General features: G+C 38.4%; 1 protein-coding gene across 1 annotated transcript; it reads left to right on the top strand.

Moving 5' to 3' along the window:
* Window positions 1–409: 409 nt before the first annotated feature.
* si:dkey-6n21.13 (P2Y purinoceptor 3) lies at window positions 410–6,618 on the top strand. Its single transcript, XM_034856793.1, has 2 exons — window positions 410–609; window positions 4,449–6,618. The coding sequence occupies exon 2, from the start codon at window positions 4,603–4,605 to the stop codon at window positions 6,049–6,051; it is 1,449 nt and encodes a 482-aa protein (XP_034712684.1). The 5' UTR covers window positions 410–609; window positions 4,449–4,602; the 3' UTR covers window positions 6,052–6,618.
* Window positions 6,619–11,441: the final 4,823 nt, after the last annotated feature.

Below are 11,441 nucleotides of genomic sequence, written 5' to 3'. Positions count from 1 at the left end.
AGTTCTGAAGGCAAAAGGGGGTCCAACCCGTTACTAGCATGGGGTACCTAATAAAGTGGCCGGTGAGTGTATATAGTGAGGATCACTGTTAAGTATACAAGGGTTGAATGAATTGCATTAGAATAGTATATAAATGCACCGGTGTTGATGGGGTCCTTTCATCTGTCTGTGTGTTCTTAGGGAGATCAGCCACTATTGCAAAACATGCAACAGGTGAGGAGAGATGGAGACACACACACACACACACACACACACACACACACACACACACGGACAAAGGTGAAGCGGGGAAGAAGAATTGGATGACACAGTGAGGAACAGAGGGAGGGACTGCATTGCCATAGAAACAGCTTAGACTGTTTAGAGAAGCAGCAGAAAAAGGTAAAAGCTCAGGTGGTCAATTTGTCAAGTTCACCGATCACCCAAACTGCTGCGGCGCTGATTCCGGCTGATGTTTCCTCAGCTTCTTAAATATCCAGGAAATAAGGTGTATTTTAAAAGCTGCTGATATACCGTCTGCAAGTCAAAGATTTTATTGTGGTTTCTTGTGATTATTCTGATGGGCAACAGAACAAGAGCCATATGGAGTAAATGTCCTCACTGGCACAGGTAAGCTCTTTGTCTAACAGCAGTGATGCAGGTATTTATGATTTTGATACACAAACACTAAAACTCCTAATGTAGCTCACAAGATTTTACAGGGGATATTTTTGCTCTAGATTGTTTTTAAAGCTGTAAAACAGTTTTAAAACATCAGCTCAAGATTGATAACTAATCGTAATTACATTTAAAAATCTGTCCTGGAACATTTCTTAATGAGATTGAATATGAATTCAGAGGCAGATGATACATTAGGCTGGAAAAACAAGCTCTTTTGCTTAACAATAAGGTTATATCAAATCTGATATATTTTCCTTTTGGTCACCACTTGTGCATTTCCTGGGCAGTAGTAGAGTTTGATCACCTATACAATCTAAATTAACCTCATGCTAACCTCTATGTTGAACCTTATCCATGTCTAAAGATCACACTTTCTGTTCTCAAAGGGCCTTTATACACTGACTAACATATCATGCTGAACTGCGTAGAGAAAATCAAAGAACTCCCAAACTGAAAAATGGTCACAGATGTAGCAAATTCTGAAAAAATGTATTTGCACCTTTTAAAGCAGCCTTTGGTTTCCATTTATTTCTGTGTGCTATAAAAATCTATTAGCAGACTCTTAAAACATGCTTAATTTTTGTAATTCAACACAGTTGACATCAAGGTCATCAAAAGCTATGTACAGTAGTAGTCTGGTCTGGAGGTCGGCAAATGCAGACTGCAACCTGGAGAAAGCCTGGTTGGGTTGTGGTAAACCAGATGGTATAAAAGATGGTATCATCAGCATAAGTCAATAATTTATTGATTTGATTTAAAACCATTGGTAAAAACCAAACGGGACAATTTGAACCAGCTGTAAGTGGAATCAGCAAAACCAATGGAAAGCAACCACTGGTTATTTAGTCTGCATTAATTTTGTTTTTGTAACTTGGTTCCAGTTGGCTTTGTAAAGTAGCATGTGTCATTGTCTCAAAACCCCTGTTTGAAGGTCTGGGTCTTGGAATCAATTTTTAGTCTTGTCTCAATTTTAGATAAAGAGTACTCTGGATTTAGTATTTCAAAAACAGTCAAGAACAAATTTCCCTTTTGGTTATTTTATCAAGGCATTTCTCATGATACACTGGTGATAAAAGGTGTTTTTTGATGAAAATGTGGATCTTTTAGATCAATTTGTGGCGTGCCTGTGGTTAGCCTTTTTCACATTTTATTATGTCATGCAGTGTGGGACTCGCACTGGTCTGCTCCAGGTCTTGACTCTGCGTAGATACACTCTGGTCTTGGTGATGACTTGGTCTCAGTTAAGGTGGTCTTGACCACAATATCTCATGTATTGAAAGACAGTTTCATAGATCTCTCCTGCAAGCGTATAAATGTAACCATGTTTCTAAGCTAATGCGAGTAGGTGCATCACAAAGACCTCAAAACTTTGCTCTCACAACAGAGCTTAGTCTTATCACTGCACTCTCTGAACAGATTTTCCCAATGTATAAAAAGATTATTTGTTAATAGTTTGATGCAGTGCACCTTTTCAATGTCCATTTTGACTTAATTATCATATGACCAGCGGTGTAATGTAAGTATGTACTTTACTCAAGTCTTTACTTTATTGCCACTTTTATTTTCTACTCTGCTACATTTCAGAGAGAAGTGTTGTCGTTTTTTACTCCACTACAGTAATGTGACAGCTTTAGTTGCTTTCTAGATTAAGATTTTTGCACACAAAAGATGCAGTTTATAAAATTTGCTGTTTCATGATAAATTAAACTACCCAACAATATTTCAGTTAATTATTTTACTATTAATATTTCTAATGACATTTTCCTGTTGATACTTTTACTTAAGTAACATTTTCAATGCAGGACTTTTACTTATTTTACTTGATTGATTATTTTTTACAATGTGGTATTAGAACTGTTACGTAATAAAAGAATCTGAGAATTCTTCCGCCACTGCATATGATAATGTAACACTGATAGAAACTGAAGCAGACTTGATGCTCACTGCAACGAGTTACGCAACGTGAGCAACTTTTTAAAGAGTCTGCTAGACATCCAAAAAAACTAAAAGTTTGTATCATGCCTTTTAAAAATAGTCCGCATTTGTGGTTAAAAGGGAACACATCTTGATGCATATGGTTGTCTGAAAGGTTTTTTAATTTAGCCGTAACAGTTACACGCCAAATAGCAGGTCCAAAAATGTCATGCTGTATTCTCTTTTTATTAAGTCAGAATCATTCAACTTAAAAAAAAAAAAAAAAATAGTAAGATCACATTTAGGTTATAGACCTTTTACACCGTATTTGTGTCCTACTGTTAATATGTCCTGTTACTGGTTGACCTATTACCCTTATTTAGATGAACTCTGAAGTGAGGTGGTGGTATAACCTGCCGATGGCTCACTTAACATTATACAAACACAGTTGCACCGGGCTAATATGCAGGATTACAGCTGACAGTGAGGCTTTCAACTGGGAGCTAAAGCATCGCCTGACTGAATCCTGTTTCTTGTGTTGACTTTGATAATGCTGTAGCCCATCTATACGGAACATGAAAAAATGTTTAGGTTTGTGAAGACAGCACCGATGAGTCATAGTGCGAATGGAGTGAGAGCAAGGCCAATGTACAGAAGGGTGCATTGAGAAACCTAGGGGAAGTGTGGTTACTTATTACTGAGTTAATGGGGTGAGAAGAGACTGAATCAGCAGCATACCCTTGTACACAGGAAGGCAAACAAGCACTAAGAATCAGCAGCATACAACAGGAGGTCAAACAGATTGTGCAAAGGCTCTAGTAAACACTCAAAGGTGAGGGGGGAAGTAGGAGGCACTACTTTCCATTCTTGCCCTTTAATGTGAGCCAAGAAAACAAAATGTTTCGTCAAGAGGACAGAGGTTATAATCTGAGCTAAATGCTAACATCAGCATTCTAGTATACTTATTGTTGACATTCTGTTAATGAGGTTATATGTACCACGTCCGCTATCTTATTTTAGCCTGTTAGCATTCATAACAATGTTAGCTAAATAGCACTGCACGCAAAGTACAAACAAAGCTGACAGTCATGAACCAGAGTACTGGACAATTTTAATTTTGACTTGAAAATGACCAAAGTCATGAGGATTCATTTATCATATTCCCATGTTTCCTATTTCTTAAAAGGGATTTAAAGAAAAGACAACTACTGGAAAATTAAGGAATCTATTTTTAACAGAACACAGTTGATGACTATCTGGCATTGATTAGTAATACTTACAAATTTTTAGTTAGACTTTATTTACTCCAGAAGTCTCATTGAGATCAAGATCTCTTTTACAAGAAAGCCCTAGGAACAAATTACAAAATAAAAAGTAATAAGTGTCTTTAAGTCCATTGGATTTGCCGTTAATTTGAAAATAATTTGAGTCAGAAACCAGCCTATCTTGGTTCAGAGTTGGTATGAGGAACCTTTAAAGCTAATAGGTAATCATTAAAATCCACTCTAAAACCTATAGCAAGGTTTCAATTAATAAAGGAGGTCTGGGGGTCGTCAAATGCACATCTGTAACCTGGAGAAGGCCCGGTTGGTTTGTGTTAGACCCGATGGCATATAAGATGGTCTTATAAGCATAAATCAATAATTTATAGACTTTATTTATAGATGGTTTCACATTGGTAGAAACTTGACATATTTAGCCAGTTGTAAGTTGAACCATCAAAACCAATAAAAAGCAACCACTGATATGGTTATTTTGTGTAAGGAAACCTTAAATACTACCGATTGTCCTATTGAGCTGAGACATAGTCTATCAGTTGAATTGACACCCTAAATAAGTACAGATGATTGACCATTTTGTCTCTTTATTTCTAGGTGAACACCCGCTCATGGATCTGATCATGTGAAATCATCTGAGAATCTACTGTACAGGATCATGCAAAACTAACAAACAATAGAGTATAAGGATGACAGAGAAAAAGCTTGACAGAACCCCAAATGTACAAGCCTTGTTGAACGTCTCACTCACATGAAAATCCCTTTATCCATCACAATGCCATCCACAGGTGGAGTTGCTCCCAGCATCAGTGTCTCAGTACTCCATGTCTTACTCAGCTCTCCCTCCACCACCACGCCGCCTCCATCTTGCAGCATAGACGAGTCCTACAAGTACATCTTCCTCCCCATCTGTTACTCTTTCACGTTCCTCTTCAGCATCTCCCTGAACGCTATCATCCTCTACCGTTCCTTCCGCCAGACCAAACGCTGGAATGCTTCACTGATCTACATGGTGAACCTAGCCTCTACAGACTTTATGTATGGCCTGTCACTGCCATTCCTTGTGGCTAGTTACATCATGCATGACCGCTGGGTCTTTGGGGACTTCATGTGCCGCCTGGTCCGTTTTCTCTTCTACTTTAACCTTTACTGCTCCATCTTCTTCCTCACCTGCATCTCTGTCCACAGGTACCTTGGTATCTGCCACCCAATGAAAGTCATCACACTAGAGACCAAGAAGGCTGTCAAATGCACTTGTGTCCTGGTTTGGATTGTGGTGTTTGCTTTGACCTGCCCTATCTTCCGGTTTGCTCAGACTGGTCATGTGACAAGATTGGGAGGGCCTGGCGGAAATGCTAGCAGCATTGACAACCCAATCCATGAGGTATCATCGATAAATGGTAATGCAAGCTATGGTAACATGGGAGCGGTCATTACGGAGTACCAGAACTGTTGGGACGATGCCATAGATAAGGAGTTTCCTGATTACATACCCTATGGCATCATACTCCATTTGCTGGGATTTTTTGTGCCTTTTTCCATAATTGCTTGGTGTTACTCTCACGTTGTTCTGACCATATTTAGGACTCTGCACTCTCACCCCTCACCCTGCAGAGGTCGAGGAGAGGGACGACATGGAGGAACAGAGAGAAGAGAGAGAATTACCCCAGCATTAGTTGCAAGAGGAAGAAGAGGAAGCAATGGACTGTCGAGGTCCCTGGAAAGAGATGAGGGGATATCCATTTTCCTTGGTGCCAATTCGCCTTATGCCAATCGCAGACGTAAATCTATCAAGACCATCATCACCATCACTCTTCTCTTTGTGCTGTGTTTCTTCCCCTTTCATGTTACTAGAACCATTTTCCTCCTGCTTAAAGTGACCAAGGGAGTCCCCTGTCACACTATGACCATGGTCTCCATGTGCTATAAGATCACAAGGCCTTTGGCCTCGTTCAATGCATGGCTCAACGCCCTCCTTTACTTCTTGACTAAAGACAAGGGGGGAGCTCACTGCTGCCAGGCGGTCAGCACCACCAGCACACAACATGGTGGGCTTCTATGGCCACTCAGGATGATGGGAAAAGGAGAGGATGCAGAGGAGGGAGGGCTGGGAGACAGAAATTACAATAAGAAGACTAAAACATTTCAGAACAGTCCGTCGTACATGAACAGAGCAAAAATCAGATATATAGTTGAATGAATGTTAACATGACAAATGCAAGAAAGAATTTTAGATGCACTGTAGGTTAGCTTTTACTGGAATATATATACTGTATATTATGAGCACTGTAGCAAAAACTATTATTAAAGAAGACCCAGGCAAGAAACCTCATATGCCTTTAATTTCTAATTGTATGTGACTAAGTACTTACATGTTATCCTGGAGGTTAACATGAATGCAAATGTGACAACTCATTACGGTGATTATCTGTAATTTTGATTTACAGGGTGTATATTCAAAATGTGTTTCAGAGTAAATGTGCTACTTAGGGATCACTGATTTATTTTCAAAGCCTGGCAAGGCCTGAAAGAAGAAGTTGTTTGTACAACGTGCCGTTCAACCACGTCTGAAGATAAAAGTGTTTCTACTTGTTCCAAATGGCTGCACTAGAAAAGTCATAGAGAGGAACAAGGAACAATGATCAATCAAATGGGAATATCGGCACCCACTTTTCGACTTCTCTCCCTGAAGGCATTTATGGTGTTGCACTCTGTTGTATACATACACAAATGCTTGAAGTAGTTCTGTGAAGGATGAAGAAAATAGATCTTGACAGGAGTTCTAACCGTGCATACTTTGCAAAAGGTCTTTCCATTACAACTTTGCAGACTTGCGATTGCTGTTAAAGTTACAAATCTGGTCGCTGTCAGAATGGTGTTTGGTGAGGGTGTTTCAGAGGGTTTTAAACAATCTGACAAACTACATTGTATTTGTGGTGTGACATTCCACATGTAAGTGTTTTGTGAATATTCTGTTGACAGTGTGCTGGTGCAGTTACTGTCGCCTTGAAAATACAGTGGGGCTTGAAAGTTTGGGCACCCCAAGTAGAAAAATTATTAATGTGCCTGAAGAAGCCAGTGAAAGATGGAAAGAAATCTCCAAAAGGCATCAAATGACAGATTAGGCATTCATATAATAAGTCACAAAAATTTAGATTTTATTTCCATCATTTACTCTCTCAAAACAACAGAAATAAAAAAAAATGGCATCTGCAAAAGTTTGGGCATCCTGCAGAGTTAATACCTTGTACTGCCCCATTTGGCAAGTATCACAGCTTGGAAACGCTTCTTGTAGCCAGCCAAGACTCTTTCAATTCTTGTTTAAGGTGTCTTCGCCCATTCGTCCTTACAAAAGTCTTCCAGTTCTTTGAGATTTCTGGGCTGTCTGTCATGCACTGCTTTTTTAAGGTCTATTCATAGCCTCTTGATGTAATCCATTTTGAGGTGTGTTTAGGATCATTATCCATTTGTAAAAGCCATCCTCTCTTTAACTTCAACTTTTTCACAGATGGCATCAAGTTAGCGTCCAAAATTTGCTGAAATTCTATTGAATCCATTTTTCCTTCTACTTGTAAAATGTTCCCTATTGTGGGGAAAAAATGTTAACTATTTTCAGTTTGAGTTTTCTAGTCAACTGCTTAGAAGAAGCCATAGTGCTGTTTGTTGAGGCAAGGTCAGATGAGTCTGGGCATTTAAAACCTTAAGATTGACATCGCCTGGTCTTTCTAGACTATTCTAGGTCTCAGCTTTCCAAAGGGGGCGGTACAAGAGATTAACTCTGCAGGGTGCCCCAACTTTTGCAGACGCCATTATTTTGTTTTCTGTTATTTTGAAAGTATAAATGATGGAAATAAAATCTAACTTTTTGTGACATATTATACGAATGTCTAATCTGTCAATTGATGCCTTTTGGAAATGTTTCCATCTTTTCTTGGTTTCTTTATGCACATTAATAAAAATATTTACCTGGGGTGCCCGAACATTTGAGCCCCACTGTGAATACCCTCCCCAAAAGGAGTCAAAATAAAATGCTGTAAAATGGGGTTATACGGATACCAACTGTAAAAGCATCTCACAATTCTTGTAAGTTTTAAACGACAATCCTACATTCACACCTACTTAAACAGTGATTGGCCAGGTGTGTGGTTACTTTTTGTGTCTACAAACAAGTGCAACGCCATGAATTCCTTCAAAGGGACACTGCCTGAAATTGTGCTCTGTTATCCCCATTGAAGCATTCATCATAGCTTGTCCTTCTCTATTTTAACAGGCTTTCTACCCCATCTTCAAACACTTTTGCCTTTCCACAGGTTTAGACCAAACTTTGTATGAATCCTTAGCTACTGTCAAGTTTTTGACCACCTCTCCAACATAGCCAGAATCCACCTGTTTTTCTTTATTGATCAGATAATTATAACTTATGCATTAATTTCTTCCGAACTGTTTTTTAGTAATTTTCTCTTGTCCAGCCTATCCCAATCATTTGTCAAAAGCCAAAACACTGCAGCTAGAATCCAAACCCTAACCAGAACATTTGATCCCTTCACGCCAACCATGATCCAGCTCCTCTGCCAGTGTCAGCGCAAACGCCAAAATACTCACCCTGGCAAGCGCCTTGATGCTTCTCAGATCTCATTACACAGTACAGCATGAACCACGCCATACTCTTTGTTGTCTGGATGACTTTTCAGAATGCATGAAAAGTTATCCCATTAGAGAGTCTAGTCCAAAGTCCTAACCTTATAAAAGTGTTTCCACATACACTAGATTCGATTTTTCCTTAGAAATCGTTAAAATGCTCATATGATGGTCATTTTCAAGTTATTAATTGTATTTAGAGGTAATATCAGAATAGGTTTACATTGTTTATTGTTTTTCTTTTAAACCACCATATTTTTTGTTGTATTGCACATTGATGCAGCTCCTCTTTTCACCCTGTGTGTTGAGCTCTCCGTTTTTAGCTACAGAGTGAGGCATCTCACTTCTGTCCCATCTTTGTTGGGAGTCCTACATGCACAGTACCTAGGTAAGGTCTACTAGCCAGTCAGAAGCAGAGTATGAGGGCGTGGTACGCTAGCAGCTAGGCAAGCATAATAACATGTGTTACAAAGTGACGCATGTTCATCACGGAAGTAAAGGCTGGACCACAGTAGACCTCTTTGGAGCAGTTTGTTAACAGTGTTTTCTGTTGAGATTGTAAGTCCCTTTGTTTTTTTTTACTTTGTTAACCTATTACATGCACAAAAAAGATATATAACAAAATAAAGGAAAGGGAAAAAGCCAAAAAGCATAATATGAACACTTTAAAACAATATGTTTTAAACCAGCCTTGTGTAATTTTAGTGTGGGCAAATAAACAATATTTGGCTTCCCTCTATGGCACCAGGAGCTTCCCGCGGGGCAGCGGAGGTCTGCCGAAATCTGACAGATGACGTGGTGGATGACAAAGTATCCTTTTAAGACCAGACTCAAAACCAAGCTGCAGCCTCCTGTCCAAAGGGGAGTCAATCCACAAACAAAAAAATCAAGCAAAGATAATTGCCTCTTCTGAAGAGTACATCATGTTTTTTCAATCCTCCGTGTCCTCCTTGGCTACTAGCAACTGTGTGGAGGAGGGGTGGGTGCTCCGCGAGCAAGGAAGGGGATTTATCATACGGATGTGGTGACAGTTGTTGCTCAAAATTCACCATGGAGGAGACAGAAACTACACGCCGTAACGTTAACGGTTGTTCTAACATTGGTGTCATTGTTTAAAAAAATACTGTTAACATTTTTCTTGTTATTACTGTATCACTCTTATTCTACATGCTCTTATTTTCTTTAAATGAACTATTAATGCATCTAACAGTGTAAGTACTTATTCTAATATTGTTGTTTAGGAAATATGATACATTTTAGTATGATAATACACTTAAATAAATCTTGCTTTGACTTAAACTGAAGTGTTGGATAAATGGAAATGTTACCTGTTGGTGGCTCTAGATGAAAGGATTGCAGTAAGTCTCCAAACTACTTCATCCGGATATTTGAGCAACATCTGAGTACCCAAAGGAAACCTACATGAACATGGGAAGTGCCCTTTGAAAGCACGCTTATCATTTATTTCTACCCTCTTTCAAACTATGTTCCATTTTCAATCACAACAACTGAAAAGAGAATACAAATGAAGATACTGAACCACTTTTGACCTGACACTTCAAACCAAACATTGCATTTATAATGTTTAAAAGAGAGTTTTGGAACCCAGATTTTTTATGAAATACTTAAGAGAAAAAAAAGCCCCTCAGGAACTTTCTAGCTTTTTTATTCTCTGCACACAACCAGCTACAAGAATGCGTACTATGAATGTACATACTGCACTAAAACTGCTCAAGATCATTATTCTCTTACTGGAACTATGTAGTACACTAATGAATACTGAATGTTTTCTTGGCACCATCTGGTGGTTTATATCAAAAAGTCACTGTGGCAGAGTGCATAATGTGCATAAGGCAGGCATGCGTTTTACTTGGTGTCAAAGAAGCAAACTACTACTACTACTACTACTAACTAGAAAAGAAACAATGTCAAGATACTTTCTAATGAGATACTTTATAATGGGCTGTATTATGTTATTTACATACTTGTCCACAGACAACCAGATAACCCTAGAAACTTACATTTATTTATAAACTTATCACATGTCCTTAAGCCCAAAACCTATGAAAGACCAGGTGCATTTACAGTTAGCTGAATCATGAACAAGAAATTGCTAATAGATGGTAGTTCTATAATGTAGTACAGAACAGTAGTTCCCAAACTTTTTGGTCTGAGGTACCACCACAGCCCTATCAGATGAACTCACATAGGCCTACCCCTTCATCAATTCCCGATGTGTTCCTGATGTATAACACCATTAATTTAATAAACGTGGATGTTGTTAATTTTTTATACACCTGAACTTTCAGTATTTTGGTTGATTTTGTCAGCAATACCACTACTTAGGAGTAAAGCTAAATGTTTCAACTGTGTGCCCATTAATAGCTAACTATTTTAACTGTTGTCAGTAGTTTATGCTAACTATTTCAGCTGCAAATGCAATACTTTAAGCTAGCTATTTTAGCTGTTTAGGCAGTAGTTTTAGCTATTTCAGCTGCTAATGCAATACTTTAAGCTAACTATATTAACTGTTTATTCAGTAGTTTTAGCTAACTATTCCAGCTGCTAATGCAATACTTTTAGCTAACTATATTAACTGTTTAGGCAGTAGTTTTAGATTACCCTTTTAAAGTGCTAATGCAATACTTTTGGCTAACTATATTAACTGTTTGGTCAGTAGTTTTAGCTAACTATTTCCGCTGCTAATGCAATACTTTTAGCTAACTATTTAATAATAATAATAACACATTTTATTTACACCGCCTTTCTAAGCACTCAAGGTCGCTTTACAGACAATAAAAAACAGATACAAGGAACAGAAAAGTATAAACAGTTATGGAAAAAAATGACAGAAACAGTGTATTTACAAATAAGCAAGCTGGAACAGGTGGGTTTTGAGCCTGGTTTTGGACTGTTTGCACAGATATTCTCGGCTTTATGCACTAAAAGTAC

Source organism: Etheostoma cragini, chromosome 19 (assembly GCF_013103735.1).
Source record: "Etheostoma cragini isolate CJK2018 chromosome 19, CSU_Ecrag_1.0, whole genome shotgun sequence".
Classification (NCBI taxonomy): domain Eukaryota; kingdom Metazoa; phylum Chordata; class Actinopteri; order Perciformes; family Percidae; genus Etheostoma; species Etheostoma cragini.
The sequence above is the reverse complement of the archived record's forward strand: the minus strand, read 5'-3'. Positions and strand labels throughout refer to the sequence as shown.

Coding starts and splice junctions, on each gene's coding strand:
- si:dkey-6n21.13 (XM_034856793.1), top strand. CDS start 4,603: ATGAAAATCCCTTTATCCATCACAATGCCATCCACAGGTGGAGTTGCT.